The sequence below is a fragment of the Oratosquilla oratoria genome, chromosome 41, assembly GCF_046742065.1.
Source record: "Oratosquilla oratoria isolate Oo_2021 chromosome 41, ASM4674206v1, whole genome shotgun sequence".
In the NCBI taxonomy this organism is placed as follows: Eukaryota; Metazoa; Arthropoda; class Malacostraca; order Stomatopoda; family Squillidae; genus Oratosquilla; species Oratosquilla oratoria.
In genome coordinates, this window is record NC_134817.1 from 12,374,548 (window position 1) to 12,392,990 (window position 18,443).

The 18,443-nt window shown below is 43.0% G+C and overlaps 1 protein-coding gene across 3 annotated transcripts in view; it reads right to left on the reverse strand.

Moving 5' to 3' along the window:
* Positions 1–6,667: 6,667 nt before the first annotated feature.
* The window catches only part of LOC143020967 (uncharacterized), a 32,057-nt gene continuing 20,281 nt past the window's right edge, over positions 6,668–18,443 (reverse strand). For all 3 annotated transcript variants that reach the window (XM_076178017.1, XM_076178018.1, XM_076178019.1), the window contains 2 exons: positions 14,869–15,350; positions 6,668–9,278 (listed from right to left, as the gene is read on the reverse strand). In XM_076178017.1, coding sequence (XP_076034132.1) covers positions 8,843–9,278; positions 14,869–15,350 — 918 coding nt within the window. In that variant the 3' untranslated portion in view covers positions 6,668–8,842. The remainder of the gene's footprint in view (positions 9,279–14,868; positions 15,351–18,443) is intronic.

Sequence of the window (18,443 nt, forward strand, 5' to 3'; positions counted from 1 at the left end):
GAGGAAGGGAGGGAAGGGTGGGAAAAGAGGGAAAAGGAAATGACAGATAAAAGTGTGTAAAGAGAGAATAAGGTTCGGGGAAGGGAGTAATTAATGATCAGGAATAAATGAAGATAAGGAGGAGGAGGAATGAGGAGGAGGGAAGAGAGAGGAGGAGGAGGCTGGAGGACGGAGGAAGAGAAATGAGGACGAGGGAAGAGAGAAGAGGAAGAGGCTGGAGGACGGAGGAAGAGAAATGAGGACGAGGGAGGAGAGAGGAGGAAGGAGGACGAGGGAAGAGAGAGGAGGAGGAGGCTGGAGGGAGGAGGAAGAGGAGGGAGGAGAGAGGAGGAAGGAGGACGAGGGAGGAGAGATGAAGATGAGACTGGAGGAGGGAGGAGGAGGAGGAGGAGGAGGAGGAGGGCAACGTGCAAAGGTACTGAAGGAAATCCTGAAGAAGACAACCCCCCACCCTCCCTCCCCACCCCACATCCCCTTATGGAAATGAGTTTATCTAATTAATGGTGGGGGGAGGGGTGGGGGGGATGTTGGGCGACCAAGAAAATCCGTAAGGAAAAGTATTCGTCTCTTTTTTTTTCTCGTGAAATATAAAATTCTGGTTTTTAACTTTGAATAATATGAAGGAAAGAGGAGGGAAGATGAGGGAAGGGAACGGGGGGAAGGGAACGGGGGGAAGGGGAAAGGGAAGGGGGGAAAGGGGAGATGGGGAATGGGGGAAAGGGGAGGGGGGAGGGAGAGGGGGAGGAAGAGTGAGAGGGAAGGGAGGAGAGGTAATGGAAGGGAGAGGAAGGGGAGAGGAGAGGATGGAAAGGGGAGAGGGAGGGGAGGGTAAGGGGGAGGGGAGGAGTAGAGGGAAAGGATGGAAGGGGAAGGATGGGAAAAGGAAGCGAGGGGAATAGGAGGGGAAGGGAACAGGGAGGGGAGAGGAAGGGGAGGGGGGGGGAGGGGGGAGGGGAGGGGGGGAGGGGAAGGGGAAGAGGAGGGGAGGGGGGGGGGAAAGTAGGAAGGGGAAGGAGGGAGGAGAAGGGGGGAGGGGAGGGTTGAGGGGAGGGTTGAGGAGAGGGTTGAGGAGAGGGAGGGGAGAGGGTTGAGGAGAGGGAGATGAGAGGGAAGGGAGGGGAGAGGGGGGATAAGAAAGTTATAAAGATGAGGTGAGTGAGAGGAACAGACTTTGAAGCTAGAAATTAGATGAAGACAAAACAGAAAGAGAATGAGGGGGAATTAAGAACGAAGGAAAGGAAGAGAGAGAGAAAGAGAGAGAGAGAGAGAGAGAGAGAGAGAGAGAGAGAGAGAGAGAAAGGAGGACGACGGGAACTTAGGAGCGAAGAGATCGGGAGGTGGAAAAGAGAAGAGGAAGAAGAAAAAGAGAGAGAGAGAGAGAATGAGAACATGATAATGAAATGTGGAGATGCTAACCTTCCACAATTATATAGTAAAAAATAAATCAATATCATACATGTTGTATGGAGATCAATAGGAACAAAATGACGTTACCCAAAGTACATGACTTGGGAAATGATTCTGAGGATCCGAAATCGGTGAAGGGACCGGACGGGAGTGAATTCTATCAGTGCCACCTCAACAGCACGAGGACAAGGGTAACTGCCCCAGCTCTCAGAAATAATTGTTTTCTTCCTGCAAACTCCAAGTTGGTTTCTACAGACAACTTGAGAAACAAAATACGGAGTTCTCTAGACCTTTTTTGTAAGAAGAATTGAGAAGCAACGGAAAAAAAAAAAGACGAGAGAGAGAGCGAGAGACATTTAATCCATCATGAACAGGATGTTGGTAAAAGTAGTGGAAACTATTGTTTGCACCAAAATGTTTGCGACGTGCAACCAACAATGGATACCTGCACGAGGTTCTCCTGTGAGCATCAGTCACCTGTCTTCAAATTTCCTTACTTCCATATAAAGGTGCAACCCTGAGGGGCTGGTATTTGGTCTCCAGACTGGGCCAAATATTTCTTTCCACCTCCTTCATCTGTATTTCCTGTCTTTAAATGCAAGGAGGGCTCCTACAAATTTCAGATGTTGACTGAAGCCCCACACTAATACTGTAAACATCAGTCCAAAGTTTCTTTCTAGAGTCTATGAGAGGGCCTAAGAACCACTCTCAGTTGATGTGAAGCTGCAAGGAGTCCAGTCAGCAACAACTGGTTGAATGTCTGGTGCCACAATATACAAAGGAACCTAGATTGGAGAGGTGGTAGTGAGGAGAAAGTGGAGTCGGGAAAATGGCATAATTTCTACAAATTTACTAAGGCAATTTGTGATTGACTGGGTGGTAGTTATTTCAGGAAGCTCTGTCTTCCCCTTGTTTGGTGTGACATACCAAAATGTAGTGTTGCTTTGCAGTTGGAATGTGGTGTGGAAATATTATCTAGTCATTGTCTAAAATACCCAGTCTAGGGTATTGGCTGCATATTATTGTGGGGTTAAAAGCTGCTCAGTAGCATGCAGCTGATACTTTTGGGTCTATATGGGGCACCCCTATGGACCAGAGCCACACATCATTTTGTCTGTGATGAGGAAATATCTATTCAGAGAAATTATGCTACTTTATTATACTGCGACTGACTGTCCCTCCGTTATGCTGCCCCCACACTCTTGATAACGTATGTACAACTTTTCTGAATATTAATTTCCTTTTTTTGCCTAACCCTGTAGTAGGGGAAAAGAATACTGCCACTAAGTCTTCCCACTTGAGTTGTAAAAGGCGACAAAAAAACGGGACGGGGATAGGACTATGCATGCTATCGGTGTCCCCAAAGGGGACATTCCTGGAGTGAAAGAGGATTTCGGAGTTTTCCAACCAGAACCCTCAGGTTTGGGTTTTTTAATGTGTGGATGTGGTACAGATGCGAGTAAAAGAGAAGTGATAGGTAGCATGTTTGTGAGAAGATGGATGTGTTGGCATTGAGTGAAAATAAGTTGAAAGGGAGACTGAATTTAGAAGTGTAGTTGTGAGGGTGTCAGGAGTGAAGAGAGGAAGAGGGACAGAAGAGGTGGCTATATTAGTAAGTGAAAAGATAGGTAAACATGTGGTGGAGTGGAAGGTTTCAAGGTTAATGTGGATGAAGATGAAACTGGGGAGATGTGGGTTTCAATAAGTGCATATGGGCCTGGTAGTGAAAAAGGGTGTAGAGCAGTGGTTCTTAACCTTTTTTGGCAGCGACCCAAAATTTTGCACAAATCAAGCATCGCGACCCAAGCCTACATAGATATACATTGAAATTTCAAAACACTTCAAATATATTTTCTGCTTTGGAGTTTTTACTTAATCATGGTCTGCTTAGAATCCTAAAACTAGGCATCATGTATTTTAATTATTACAGTATATAATTATAATATATTTGTAGTGGGAAAATAATTATTTTCTGCAAACCCTTAGCGACCCAATAAAATAGCTTGGCGACCCAAATTTGGGTCGCGACCCAGGGGTTAAGAACCGCTGGTGTAGAGGAAATGGAGGATTTTTGGATAGATTCAGATGAGTGTATAGATTGTTTTGGGAGAAATGTCAATGTAGTGGTATTGGGAGACCTTAATGCTTGGGTAGGAGATGAACCAATAGACAGAGTGGGTGGGAAGTGTGGAGTTCCAAGAAAAAATTGTAGTGGAGAGTTGGAGATGTGTCTAGAGAGCTGATGATAGCAAAAAGTGTTTAGGAAGAAAGTCAAGCACAAGTACACATGGGTGAGGGTGGTGGATGGGTGGTAGAAAAGGCTTTAATGAACTACATAATGGAAACCAGAATAGTAGAGATTTTTATGTACATGTTCTTAGGGAGTGGGGGAATATCAGATAATTTTTTAGTGGAAGGTAAGATGAGAGTGGAGGATAGATGGTGAAAGGGGAAAAGGACAGAATGTAGGGAGGTGCTGAGGGTAAACTGCTTTAACGAGAAAGAAAAGGAGTACAAGAAGCTCAGGAGTGGGACTGAAGGATAGAGTAGAACTAGGAGTGGAAGAATGGGGATGGTTCAAGGAGGGAATCACAAGATGTGCAAAGTTGGTGTGTGGAACAAGGAGGATGGGAGGAAATGGAAGGGTATCAAGTGGTGGGATGATGAAGTGAAGGTTGTAGAAGAGAAGCATTTATAGATAGGCTACAAAATAGGACAAGAGAGTCATATAAGAGATACAAAGAAAGATAAAGCATAAGACAGAGGAGGCAAACAGGACAACAAATGTGAAATTGGGTAAGAGAATGACAGGAAATTTTGAAAGTAATAAAAAGATGTTTTGGAAAGAAATTAAGAGAGGAAGTGGAGGCGATTCAAATAAAGAAAAGGTAAAAGGTGCAGATGGAGAGATGATAATGGAAGAAACAGCAAGAGGAAGATGGGCAGAGTATTTTAGGGAGTTGCTCTATATGACGGAGGATAGGGAGGGAAAGGTAGTTGCAGTAGGAAGCACTTAGAAAACTACCGTGATGAGTAAGGAAAATGGTGGAGAAATAAGGAAAGATGAGGTGAAAGCAGTTGTTAAAATGATGAGAACAGGTAAGGCACCTGGGTTGGATGGGTATCATGCAGTGTCAAAATAAAGGAGGTACAGTGTTGGTGGACTGGCTGGCAAGGTTAATGTTTGTTTAAAAGTGGGTAGAATGCTGGTAGACTAGAGGAGTGCATGTATAATTTCACCTTACATGGGAAAAGGGGACAAGTGTGAGTGTAGTAGTTTCAGAGGGTTCATTTTATTGAGTGTAGATGGGAAGGCTTATGGGATGGTCTTGATTGAGAGGATTAGGAGAGGAAGAGGGAGTAATTGGTGAGGAACATTGTGTGTTTAGGACAGGTAGGGGTTGTGTGGATCAGATTTTTCTGGTAAGGCAGATATGTGAGAAAGCTTTAGTAAAAGGTATGGATGTTTTCTGGGGCCTTTATGGATTTGGAAAAGGCTTATGACAGGGTAAACAGGAAGGTACTGTGGGAGGTATTGCAGATATATGAGATAGGAGGAAAGCTGTTAAGAACAGTCAGAGTTTTTATGAAAGTAGTAGAGCCTGCACTTCAATCAGAAATAGAGAGAGTGGTTTGAGGTAAAGGTGGGACTTCACCTGGGATGAGTATGTTGCCTTGGCTGTTCAATTTATACATGGATGGAGTGGTGTGAGAGTTAAACACAAGGGTAATGGGTTGGGGATTGGAGATGGCTATGGAAAATGGAGAAAGTGAGAGATAAGCTAATTGTTGTTTGCTGATGACAATGCCCTTGTGGCAGGATCAGAGAAGGGATTAAGGAAGTTAGTGACAGTCTGGGAAGGTGTGTAAAAGAAGGAAATTGAAGATAAATGTGGGTAAAAGGTGATGAGATGTACATGGGGAGAATGTGGCAGCAAATTGGAGGCGAGTACTAAGGGAGACTGACTGAAGGAAGTGGGTAGTTTTAGTTGGGTGCGAATGTGGCAGGAAAGGGAGTGGAGGTGGAGGTAAAATGTAGACTGAAAGAACCAAGTAAATGCCTTGGGGGATTAAAAAGTGTAATTAGAAAGAGACACTTGGGAATGGATGACATTGTATGGAGTGCTTGTGGCAACAGCACTGTATGGGGCAGAAACATGGATCATAAGAGAGGAGTTCGAATGTGTTTAAGATGAGGTGCCTGAGAAGTATAAGGATTACTAGGCTGGATAGTCAGAAACGAGGTGAGGAGAGCAGGGGTGGAAAGGGAGTTAGGAGATAGGGTTGATGAACGCATATTGGGATGGTTTGGACACATGGAAAGAACGAATGAAGAAAGATTAATGAAAGAGGTGTGGAAGGCTGAGGTAGGAGTGAACATGAGGGGGCGACCAAGGATGAGATGGATGGATGGGGTAAAAGGGGCTTTGGGAACAAGGGGAATGTCTGTCGAGGAAAGAAGGGAGAAGACAGACGAAAGGGTAAGTGCAGGATAGTTGTGTATGGATGATGCTGCGATGCATGGGAGTAGGTGGGGGATGGGGGGGGTGAGGGAGTATGTGCGAATGATATTTTGATGCAGCCCAAAGGGCTCCCCATCTTCTCTTTTTCTGCATGAGGGGACGGAAAGGGGGGGGGGTCACCAATTAAATAAGGCGGCCTTGCTGTGGATGTGCTGCATCTTGCTATATTATTTCTGACCCAGGACAGTGGGCAAGATGCAGGGATGACCCATCATCCAGGAGGGGCCAAGATAAGAGGGAGGGAGAGGGGTGAATGGGAGTGGAGTATGTGGGGGTGGAACAGGTGAGAGTGGATTTTATACCTTTGTTTTTTATTGCTACATCCCTTGTAAGGGGGAAATAGCCATTGGTATGTGCAAATATGTATGTCTAAATTAATGTGTGGATTAGTCAGGTAGTGAATGGAATTCATGGGCAGTCTTCTAAGACAGGAATTTGGGTTTTGAAAGATTTATGCTGCATTCACAAAACCTACATAACTCAGTAACTGATGCTATTGATGCCAATGCAACTCAATTATTATAAATTACAATTCAGATGTACCAAAGGCAATGTCCAACATTTCTAATTTTGGTGAGGAAAAATTAGAAGTAACCAAATATATAAATACGTAAATAAAAAAATAAGTGGACGATAGAAAATATGGAGAGAAAAAGAAAATGGGAGGCCAGTCCACAACAACCACGACCAAGAACTCTGGCGTCTTTCCTCGGCAGCTGAGGTAAATAAAAAACACATAACACTTATTTTCCAAATATACTTGGCTACTGTTGACAGACACTTTCAACCTTAACTGTAACACAGCTTGTTTACCCTCATAGTGGTTAAACACTCCACTCCTAACTGACGAACTCCAGCAAAGATTTTTTCTTCCTCGTATTTCTGCAACTTCCTTCAATTCACCTTCTCCTAATGATAAGGATGCTTTCAACTACCACTCAATTTTTCCTGTAGAGTCGATTCTCCCGCTACTGCCCGCAATTGATCTAGCCATTAAATGAAGTACCCTGTGTACGCTATCTTCAATGCAAGACCCACTTTTACATTTACATTTGATAATTTGTTAGTCAGTATGAGAAATGAATAGCTTCCTATAACTACAGATTGAGTGTGATGCCCCTTGAACTAATTGCCAGGTCTGCAACAAAAGATTACTTTTATTTTCAAGCGAGCAAGGTTACCCTCGCTTTGCATTTTGATGCTTCACCCTGTCATTTGTTGCTACATCAGTAGTTCAATAAGTTATATACTTATGTTCCGGCCAATGCAATCCATGGAAAAACCCAGGTGGCAGCTGGCATATCGACTAGCAACGTCTTAATATTAAGTCAACACATACAGCAAAAATTAAAAAAGTAAACATTCACACCAAATGGATGTAGTTAAATAATGAATATTAATAGAAATTAACATCATATCTATATACATATATATTATGATGAAAATGGGATGCATTTGAAAAATGTTCAATGTAGCTAATCAAACATGTACTGGCAAAAAAAGTCACATATCTAAAGAAAAGTCGGACAAAACCAAAGCGCTTTTGTGTGTGCAGCAGGTCATAATTGGCCTACATGCCCTTCGCATTAACTATGGCAGGCCGTCCCGATGACCTACCTGTCAGCCAAACACATCCTCTCTGTCTGCCTGCCTGTCACCAACAGCAACTGCAGTAGGATTTCCTTGTAGCCTACCCACCTGCAAATGATGTGTTTAACACACTTGCTCCCTTTACATGTGCTATAACAGTCTACACCCTGTTTGCCAGGGTTCTGACCATCATGTCTTAAAAGACTCATCCAAGGTTATGCCTGGCTTACGTGACAAATGGCAGACGTCACCATCAGATTTGCTTGCGCATTCAAAGCAAGGGTAATGTTGCATTCCAAAGACTCGAAAAATCAGATGCATGTCTAAAGCTGTATGTTTATGTTCAATGGGATCTCAAAGATATCAGCACCAATGGGTTCTGATATGTGTCGATCTCCTCATTTGGCAAGATAAGGAAAATGGATATATTCACAAAGATCACAAGAGCACTGGAAGAATAAGTTCATATCTGTTATATGGAATATTGACGATCACATACCTCTTGACGCATCTGGCGCCGGTATGCAATCCACGAGTGAGAGCCATCATTAACTAGGAGGGCTGACTTAATATAGACATCACAGTAAGGTAGAGGTCAAAAAGTTAAATAGTCACACTAACCAAACAGGAAAACACGAGAGCAGCGACACCAGTCCTCCAATACGTAAACTCTTGTACACATCAATTAGACTATGCAACCAAACGCATGGTAAAACATATGAATAAACAAGTACCATTCTTACATACAAATTTTGTGTACCTCTGTATATATATATTTTTTCAAACATCAAAGCCATACATTCTTTCAACATACAAACTCTGTATTAGTACATTGCTTTAGAGAAACTGGACACACTGAAAATTATAAATAGAGAAAATATAATAGAGTGAACCAAGTACCCTTGGCAGCGACACACAACTTAACTGGGAAGGGTAGATGGGGAACATGACAATGGTCGCAACACCAAGAGACCATAAGATCTAGTGTCAAGATTAGGGTTATTTGGGGACACAAGCACTCAAGAGTATCAGTCGGATATAGCTCCAGGTGACACTGCAGCAGCTAGTTAAAAAAAATTACTAGTCCATCTTTCAGTCCCACTCCAAACCCATAGTGCATTTCCAAGTTTTCCTTTTCAAGTCCTGATCCTCCCCCTTTTGTTTTCTAATGACTACAATGCACAGTTTATGGCCAGTACAAGTATAGAACTCCTCCAGCACATTTAACACATCACATAAATCCATTTGTTCCAGTCTAGGACATTATACAGAGACTGAAAACCCTCCTTGTTAATATGCTTCCCTTCCAATGCACTCGAGCATCAAAGGTGAGTTTGGGGCAAGGAATCACTTAAGTCCATAGCTTGATAAGGTTTGAGATGCTCTGGCGTCGTCGCAGGGACGTCTTCAGTTAACATGGCATCACTACTTGAATCACTACTGTGTTGGCATTTCTCGTCATTGCGTAATGACCCGAGGTGACTGGTGAAACCCCCTCCACCTTGGTCTGAAGGTCGGTACCCCCTCTGCTCAGGCCCCCCAAAGCCAGTAGTGTGTTCACTGGCCAAGGCTGGGGAGACAGGTTTGAACATGTGGGGCGGTGGATCTCCAGTCTGATTGGGGTTGTCTGATAATGATGCAGGGGAGTAGGGTGGTGCGGGAGGACACGGTGATCCCGAGGAACATACTGAGTCAGGAGTGCCCACGCTGCTGACTGATCCAGGCGCTGGGCTGGGTGTGTTCTCTAAACTTCCAACACTGGAAAATAAAAGAAAAAGGGGATACCATCAGCCTAAAGCGAAGCAGTGCAGTGGAGGTTGTAAATAAAAATACGAAGGCAAGAAGTGAGAGTATGGGAGAGGGAATACCATTTGTTGCCACAAGTCTCGTACATACATAGATATACCATGGGCTCTTTCCCCATTATAAGGTAGCCAAAGTCAATAAGCATAATTCCACTTCCACCCATTTTATTCCCACTCCCACTCACCACCCCTCCTTCCCTCCCTCTTTTCTTTCCACAAGTCTCATCGATTGGCAATATACAGCAACATAGCACCTGGCAACAGTCCTTAGGCTATACCATAGATCTCTGAGAGGAAATACTGGACTACTCTCCATGTTGTATTAGTGTAGGACTGTTTCCACAGACTTACAGTAGTAGGAGGAGAGCAGTAGCTGTTGGCCCTCCTTATGTGAAAAGGTGGAGAAAATTACAATACAATTGGATAGGAAGGGATCTTGGGCCTGGTCCGCAGACAATGTTAGCTCCCATAGCAATGGGGAGGGAATGATACCCAAGGAGAATACAAAAGGGAGAGGGAAGAGGAGATGGGAAAGGATAGACAAGGAAAGCAAGAAAGAATGACATGACAGAGGGGAGAAAGAGAGGAGAGAAAGAGAACAACATACATGACAGAGAGGGGAAAGAGTATTTTTAGTATTTTCTTGACAATTTGTTGGGTACAATAGATAGAAGTGAATGGTGAGTGGTTGTAAAGGGGTAGCCTGTAAAGAGGTTCTTGTCTTCTCCAAAGTTTCTTAAGTGGATGATGTGAGTGGGGGAGGTCACCATTTAATGAAGCAGCAAGGGAATATCAGCTCCAGCTCTTCAGCCTTGCTGTGGAAGTGCAGTGTCTAGCTACATTGCCTATGATCTGAGCAGTACAAAGGAGGACATGGACGATTTTCATCCACAGAGTGCTAAGATAGGAGGTTTAATAAACAAGTTTTGGATGGGTGTATCTTTTGACACAGCCATCCTCCTAGTAAAGGAGAGTCAGCTTTACGGTATTTGTATGTAAAGATTAAACATACATACATACATACATATACCAAGGCTTTTTCCCCCTTACAAGGGGGGTAGTCAAAAAGAAAAAGGCACAAAATCATTCCCACCCATTCCATCCCTGAATACACTCCACACCCCTCCACCCTCCCTCATATCTTAGCACCTCCTGAATGACGGGTCATCCCTGCACCTTGTCCACTGCCCTGGGTCAAAAGCAGTGTCGCAAGACACAGCACATCCACAGCAAGGCCGCTTCATTAAATCGGCAACCCCCCCTCTCCGTCCCCCCATTGCATAAAATGAGAGGATGGGGAGAAATCCCTTCGGGCTGCGTCAAATTTTGCTCACACATACTACCTCACCCCCCCATCCACCCGCCCATTCCACCTCATGCAATCACAACATCATCCATATACAACCATTCTCCATTCACCCGTCTTCTGTCCTCTCCCGTCCTTCCTCAACAGACATTCCCCTCTTCCCCAAAGCCCCCTTCACCCCATCCATCCACCTCATCCTAGGACATCCCTTCATGTTCACTCCCTCCACATCTGCCTTCCACACCTCTTTTACTAGTCTTTCTTCACTCATTCTTTCCATGTGTCCAAACCATCCTAATATTCTTTCATCAACCCTATCTCCCAGCTCCTTTTCCACCCCTGTTCTCCTCCTCACCTCCTCATTTCTCCCTCTATCTAGGCTTGTAACCCCCATCATACTTCTCAGACACCTCATCTCAAACACATTCAAACTCCTTCTCTCTTCTTCTCTTAATGTAAAGATTATAACTAGTTAAAATGAGGGCTATCAGTTATTGCAAAACGATTTAGACCCAATTCTTTCCAATGAAGCCAAGAATAGAAAATCAGTTTCAATACCAAAAAATGGAGAGTGGTGGAAATTGGCAATAGCTCAAAAAGACTATTTCTGAACGTTTCCTTAAAACGTGAATCCTTCACAAAGGCAAAAGAGGAGAAGGATTCGGTTGTGGTAATAAACGACAATCTGTCACTGGACGGACGTATCAATAATATTTTGGGAGACATATAGAGTGTTGCAGAATATTGAAGTGATTTTTCACTATGTGGATTAAGAGACGATGAAAAATATGGTATAAATGCTAGTCTCTCAGACTGGAATCCATATCAGTGGTATGGTCCCACAATGTGAAAGATGCAAGCTAGATCAAGAGGATATACAAAGGACTGGAACCAAACTAGTTCCCTGCCTGCCAAACAGGCAGTATGAGGAGAAAGTTTTGGATCTCCCAACACTGAAAGAACAAAGAAAAAAGTGACCCGAGTATACTTCAGGTTACAAATGGAGGTAGATTACACTAAAAGAAAAGATCAGCTGATTAGGAACGAGAGGGCTTTAAGAGAACAAATTGCAAGACTAATGACAAAGGAAGTGAAGAAATCACTTTCCACACATATATACATGGACTATCTTACAAGGCAACATACTCTAAGCTGGACCAATACACGAATTATGTATGACAATAAACAGAAACATCACATTTGTAATCATTCATGAATATGAAATCAAGTTAACTGGTGAAAGTAAGAGACAGCCACACCAGCATTAATCTTTTCCTGTATACTAAAACTAGATAGATTCTCTCAATTTGATTCCCACGGAACCAATGCACACGGTGATCCTGCAAGATGGACAATGAAGCCGGTCATTTTTACAAACCCGTCAATTTCAACTGTATTTCTTACATTTGTTTCACAAAGATAGACCTGCCATTACTGTTCCCCTTCCCACCAGTTTCAGCTGGCGGCATAGAAATAATGCTGTTCCAATAAAACAAAGACAACAGTCCTACGTCTTTTCCCCAAGAGATCTGTTGACGAGCCTGAGGACCCATGCTAACCACTGTGGGCCTGTGGGTTTTATGCTTGACTAAAACATAGGAAATGGTTACTATTATCATCAACATCTTCCCATGTCTTGCAAACTACATTCAAGACCAATTCCTAAACACTCGTATATACGTACATATACCAAGGGCTTTTTCCCCCTTACGAGGGAGGTAGCCAAAATCAAAAGGAATAATCCCACTCTGACCCATTTCATCCCCACCCACTCCACTCCCATTCACAACCCCTCCCTCCCTCCCTCTTTTCTTGGCTCCCCCTGGATGATGGGTCATCCCTGCATCTTGCCCATTGCTCTGGGTCATAAGCAATGCAACAAGACACAGCACATCCAAAGCAAGGCTGCTTCATTTAATTGGTGAACCTCCCTCTCCACCCCCTCATGCAGAAAATGAGAAGACAGGGAGAAAACCCTTTGGGCTGTGTCAAAATATCATACACATATAACCACTCCCTAACCCCCTCATCCCCCACCCACCCCCTTCCATGCATCACAGCATCATCCATATACAATCAATCTCTACTATTCCCTATCTTCTGTCTTCTCCTGTCCTTCCTCAACAAACCCTCTCTTTCTCAATGCCCCTTTTACCCCATCCATCCATCCATCCCATCCTTGGTCATTCCCTCCTGTTCACTCCTTCCACACTTCTTTTACCAATCTTTCTTTACTCATTGTTTCCATGTGTCCAAACCATTCTAATACTCTTTCACCTACCCTATTTCCCAACTCCTTTTCCACCCCTACACTCCTTTCTCACTTTATCCAGCCTAGTAACCCCAACCATAGTTTTCAAACATTTCATTTCAAACACATTTAAACTCATCCTTTCTTATGTTCCACGTTTCTGCCCCATACAGTGCTGTTGGCACAATCACTCCTTCATACAATCTCCTCTTAGCATCCATTCCCAAATGTCTATTTCTCATTGCACTTTTTAATCCACCAAGGCATTTACTTGTTTCTGTCAATCTACATCCTACCTCCACCTCCACTCCTTCCTTTCCTAACATATGTGCCCCCATGTATCTAAAGCTATCCACTTCCTCCAGCCTTTCTCCCTTAACCTCTTCAATACAAGTCAAATTCTCATGGTCAATATTAGCTGCCTGATGTACGATGACGTATCACAATACTCACATTATAAAATATAAAGTTACAGCTGCATTACTGGTTCTCTTTCACTCTGAATATTAATTAATAACCATTGAAAATACAATCAAGCCAATTCACAGAATATGGGGTCACTCAGCTACAACCAATGCCAGCATCCTCATATACCCACTTGAGCCTAATGAAGCCTATGTAGGCATTGTTACATGGAAGGAGTTAATACTCACTTCCAATTTGCTGCCATCTTCTCCCTTGTACATCTCATCACCTTATCTTCACCTATACTTACCTTTAACTTCCTCCTCTCACGTACTTTTAACAAACAACAACGGTCTTATCTCCAAATTTTCTACATTTTCTTTAACCATCTCCAATCTCCAGCCCATTACCTTTGCAATTTACTTCCCACACCAACCCATGCATGTATACATTGAATAGCCATGGCGACAAGACACATAACTGGAGAAGTCTCATCTTTACCTCAAACCACTCACTCTCTCCATTTCTATTTCTAACACAGGTTCTACTACTCTCATAAATACCTCCCACAGTGCCTTCCTGTCTAACCCATCATAAGTCTCTTCTAATTCCATAAAGGACCAAAAAATATTCTTACTTTTTGCAAAAGCCTTTTCACATGTCTTACCACAAAAATATCTTATCCATGCAATCCCTTTCCTAAACTCACTCTGCATCACAGTAGCATCTATACATAGCCATTCTCCACTAACTCCTATCTCCTGCCTTCTCCCTTCCTTGCTCAAAAGACGTTCCCCTCTTAATTAATCCCCCTTTTACCCCACCCATCCATCTCATCCTCCGTCGTTCCCTCAAGTTAACCCCATTCACCTCTGCCTTCTACACTTTTTACTTATCTTTCTTCATTCATTATTTCCTAATACTCTTTCATCAGCTCAATCTGCCATCTCTTTTTCCATCCCAGCTCTCCTCCTCGTTTCTCACTCTATCCAACCTTGTAACCCCCACTATACTTCTCTGACATTTCATCTCAAACACATTCAAGCTTTTCCTTTCTGCCTCTCTTAAATTCCAAGTCTCTGCCCCATACAGTGCTATCAGCACACTCATCCCTTCATATAATTTCTTAGCTTCCATCCCAAATGCCTATTTCTCATTACACTTTTTTGTCTTCTAAGGTATTTACTTGCTTCTCTCAATTTACAATTTACCTCCACCTCCACTCCTCCCTTTCCTGCCCCATACAGCCCCAAATACCTAAAGTTATCCACTTCCTCCAGTCTCTCTCCTTTCAAACTTACTTCTAACTCAGAGGGATCAGTTTGCTAAGTGTAGTTGGGAAGGCTTATGGGAGGGTTTTAATTGAGGGGATTAGGCAGGGAACAGAGGGAGTAATTGGTGAGGATCAGTGTGGGTATAGGAAAGGTAGGGGGTTACATGGATCAGATTTTTGTAGTAATTACCAAACTATGAACTAAATACTACATAGGGTAACATGTTTCATACTAGAAACAAAACTTCAAATTGACATGAGAACTGTTACATATGACTATGTCTTAAGATTCATTGGTATATACTCACTTATGTGACTGCGCCAAGAGCAATCCCCCCATGCATCGCTCTGTTGTGAAACTACCTGTCGTCGGTCGTTTACTTGGTGTGAGGAAGTCGCACCTCTCTTCAAATTCAAATTTTCGCTTTAGCCCTAAAGGTGACGGCCTCAGAGCAATAGGACTCAGGCTTCTCCGAGAGGTGAAGGTCTTCTTGGTGGGGGAGGGTGATGGGGAGAACGAGGTGTTGCGAACGTGCTGTTGTAAAGACGGTGAGAAGCACTGTCGTCCCACCCTTGTGGGCGAGGCAGCGCATCCCACAATGGGCACGACTGTTGGAACGATGGTCAGGTGAAGAGGATCACTAAAGTCCCTTCGATAGGAGTTGGTAGCGTTAGTGGTAGTGGTTGCTGTGGTACCACCAAGGATGCTACTGCTCATGGTACCAAGAAGACTATTCCCTGTGCTGCCTCCACTCACACTGTGGGCCTTGGTGCGAGGGACGTCCTCAGTCTGTTGGAATTGGGAATGGTTAGGGGTTTGATGACTAACTGTTATTCTACATCAATCACTTAATGCATAAATACACACACACCACTCACTTCAACTAATTGAGAAAACATCTGTTAAGCATAATACAATATACATCTTTTTATGTGTACCAACACATTTCACAAAAATCTTTTATCTATATGCCAAATGCTTCTTCCCTTTTATAAGGGATATATATATATATATATATATATATATATATATATATATATATATATATATGTTTGAGTATTCTCTTTTTCTAAGAACTTTTTAAAGGAGAAACAAATGAATGTTGGATTGTTGGATGGGTGGAGGGTGGTTGCATACCTTGGGTGGCAAACTCCCTAATAAGGGGGGAAAACTATTTTGAGTGAGTGAGTGAGTGTGTGTGTGTTTGAAGTTATTCTGTCCATTATTGCCACAGCTGAGACTGACCTCCACCGAAGTCCCCTGCCCTGTGGGACAACACAGCCCCTGTACCTCAGCAAAGTGGCTTAATCCTGCTTGGTAAGGTTGTATGTATGGTAAGAAGTGCATGTGAATTTCTTTTTGTTATGTTGGAATGGCTGTGCTTGTGAATCAAGACTGAAGTCAGTGTGAGCAGCTCGATCATAATGATTTGGTGCTGGCATATGCGACACTGATCTACTATACTTCTGATGTCTGCCACTGTATAGAGGGGTTAGAAAGCAATGAAAGTACTTTTGCACCTACCAGGGTTTGAACCCAGGCCTTCCATGTTCCAAGACAGGACCATTACCTGCTACTTCACTCACACACAATTTTATATATATATATATATATATATATACTATAAATAAGGGCTTTTTCCCCCTTACAAGGTAGGCAACCAAGTCAAAAGGGATATACCCACTCCCAGCCACCACTCTTTTATCTGTCTCATCTTAAGATCCTCATGTCTGAAATTCTACAATCATGGAAAACAGACAGAATTCATTGAATTGGGTCTCTAAAACAGAATACAGTTCCAGAAAAGGATTCTACACATTCTCAGCTTTCTCCCATTTCTTTTTCTGTCCAAATTAGTTATTTTTCCATGATTTTAGCAGATTGAAATGCCCCCATTTCTCGTGTTTCTATTTAGTTTGCTAAACTGTAGGTAGCAGCACAAAAAGTCCCCTACATATCTTATTTCACCATAATTAGTGCAAACAAGTTTTATAAGTTCAATTTATTCATTTATTCACAAAACAATTTATCTTTTCATGTGAAGGTAATTATTTATTTTTAGGATGGTTTGGACACATGGAAATAATGAGTGAAGAAAGACTAGTAAAAGAGGTGTGGAAGGCTGATGTGGAGGGATTGAACATGAGGGGACGTCCTAGGATGAGGTGGATGGATGGGGTGAAGGGGGCTTTGGAGAAGAGGGATATGTCTTTTGAGGATGGATGGGAGAGGACAGAAGACAGGGGTGAATGGAGAATGGTTGTATATGGATGATGTTGTGATGCATGAGGTGGAATGGGCGGGGGGATGGGGGGTGAGGTAGTATGTGTGAGCAAAATTTGATGCAGCCTGAAGGGATTTCTCCCCGTCTTCTCCTTTTCTGCATGGGGGGATGGAGAGGGGAGGGGTCGCCGATTTAATGAAGCAGCCTTGCTGTGGATGTGCTGTGCCTTGCGACACTGCCTCTGACCCAGGGCAGTGGACAAGGTGCAGGGATGATCCGTCATCCAGGAGGTGCTAAGATGGGAGTGAGGGTGGAGGGGAGTGGAGTGTATTTAGGGATGGAATGGGTAGGAATGATTTTATGCCTTTTCTTTTTGGCTACCTTCCTTGTAAGGGGAAAAAAGTCTTGGTATATGTATGCATAAAACATTTCAGCTACAAGTATTTGTGTAGTTTTATCTACTCAATGGTCCTATACTTAGGGTGGAGAGGCAAAATCTGAACATGACAACCCCAAAGAGGGTCAAAAGATCTCTCCCTGCACTTGCAGTTACTGCCAAAGAAAGTAAGACAATTCCCTGAAGATGTTTATGAAGATGGGGATACTTTATTCTGTAGATTTTGCAACAAGTTTAGATTATGTATGGGTGGAAACAATGAAACATCACCTAAAGAGCCTAAAGAATTTGAGAAACTAGGCAAGCTAAAACAAATGTACATGTATCAGCTGATAACCACATATTTTGAGCCCTATGAGTCATTAATCAAAACAATATGAAAATTCCAATTGATTAAAACATTGTTACTTATTAAAAGGTGGCTAAAATACCCAGTCTGGGATACTGGGTGCACATTATTGTAGGGTTAAAAGCTGCTCAGAAGCATACAGCTGATACTTTAGGGTCTATATGGGGAGCCACACATCATTTTGTCAGTGATAGAGGAAATCTCTATTCACAGAGATTATACTGCAACTGCCCTCCTGTTATGCTATCCCCAACTCTTAACCACTTCCATACGGTGACGCCTACGTAGGCGGCATGAGGAGCAAGTGGGTACTCGATGATGCCGACGTCGCCATCTTGATTATATTTATTGTAGTCGTACCTACGTAATTTTCATTCTAAACTGGCTTCATCAATTTGCTATGGTTATCAAAATACACGGGTGAAAGAGAACGAACGATTGAGCACCGACTTTATTTTTTATAATGTGATTATTATGACGCAACATTCCACGTCGGGCAGCTAATGCTGCCAGACGTGCGATGTGCCCCGGAGTGAAGAGGTTAATACTGTCCTGTAACACTTCTCTGAATATTCATTTCCTTTTTTGTCAAACCCTGTGGTAGGGGAGAAAGAATACTGCCACAGTGTTCCCACTTGAGTCATAAAAGGCAACAAATATGGGACAGGGTTACAGCTAGATATCTTACTCTCTGTAATATCAAAGGTATAAGAGTGTCTGGGAATTTTCCAAAGAGAACCCCAAGGTTTGGTTCTTTTAATGTGCACGGATGTAACAGACAAGTGTAAAAGGGATGAGATAGGCAGTATGTTTGTGAGAAGAAATATGGATGTGTTGGCATTGAGTGAAACTAAGTTGAAAGGGAGGGGCGAGTATGAGTTTAGGAGAGTAAATGGAAGGGTGTCAGGAGTG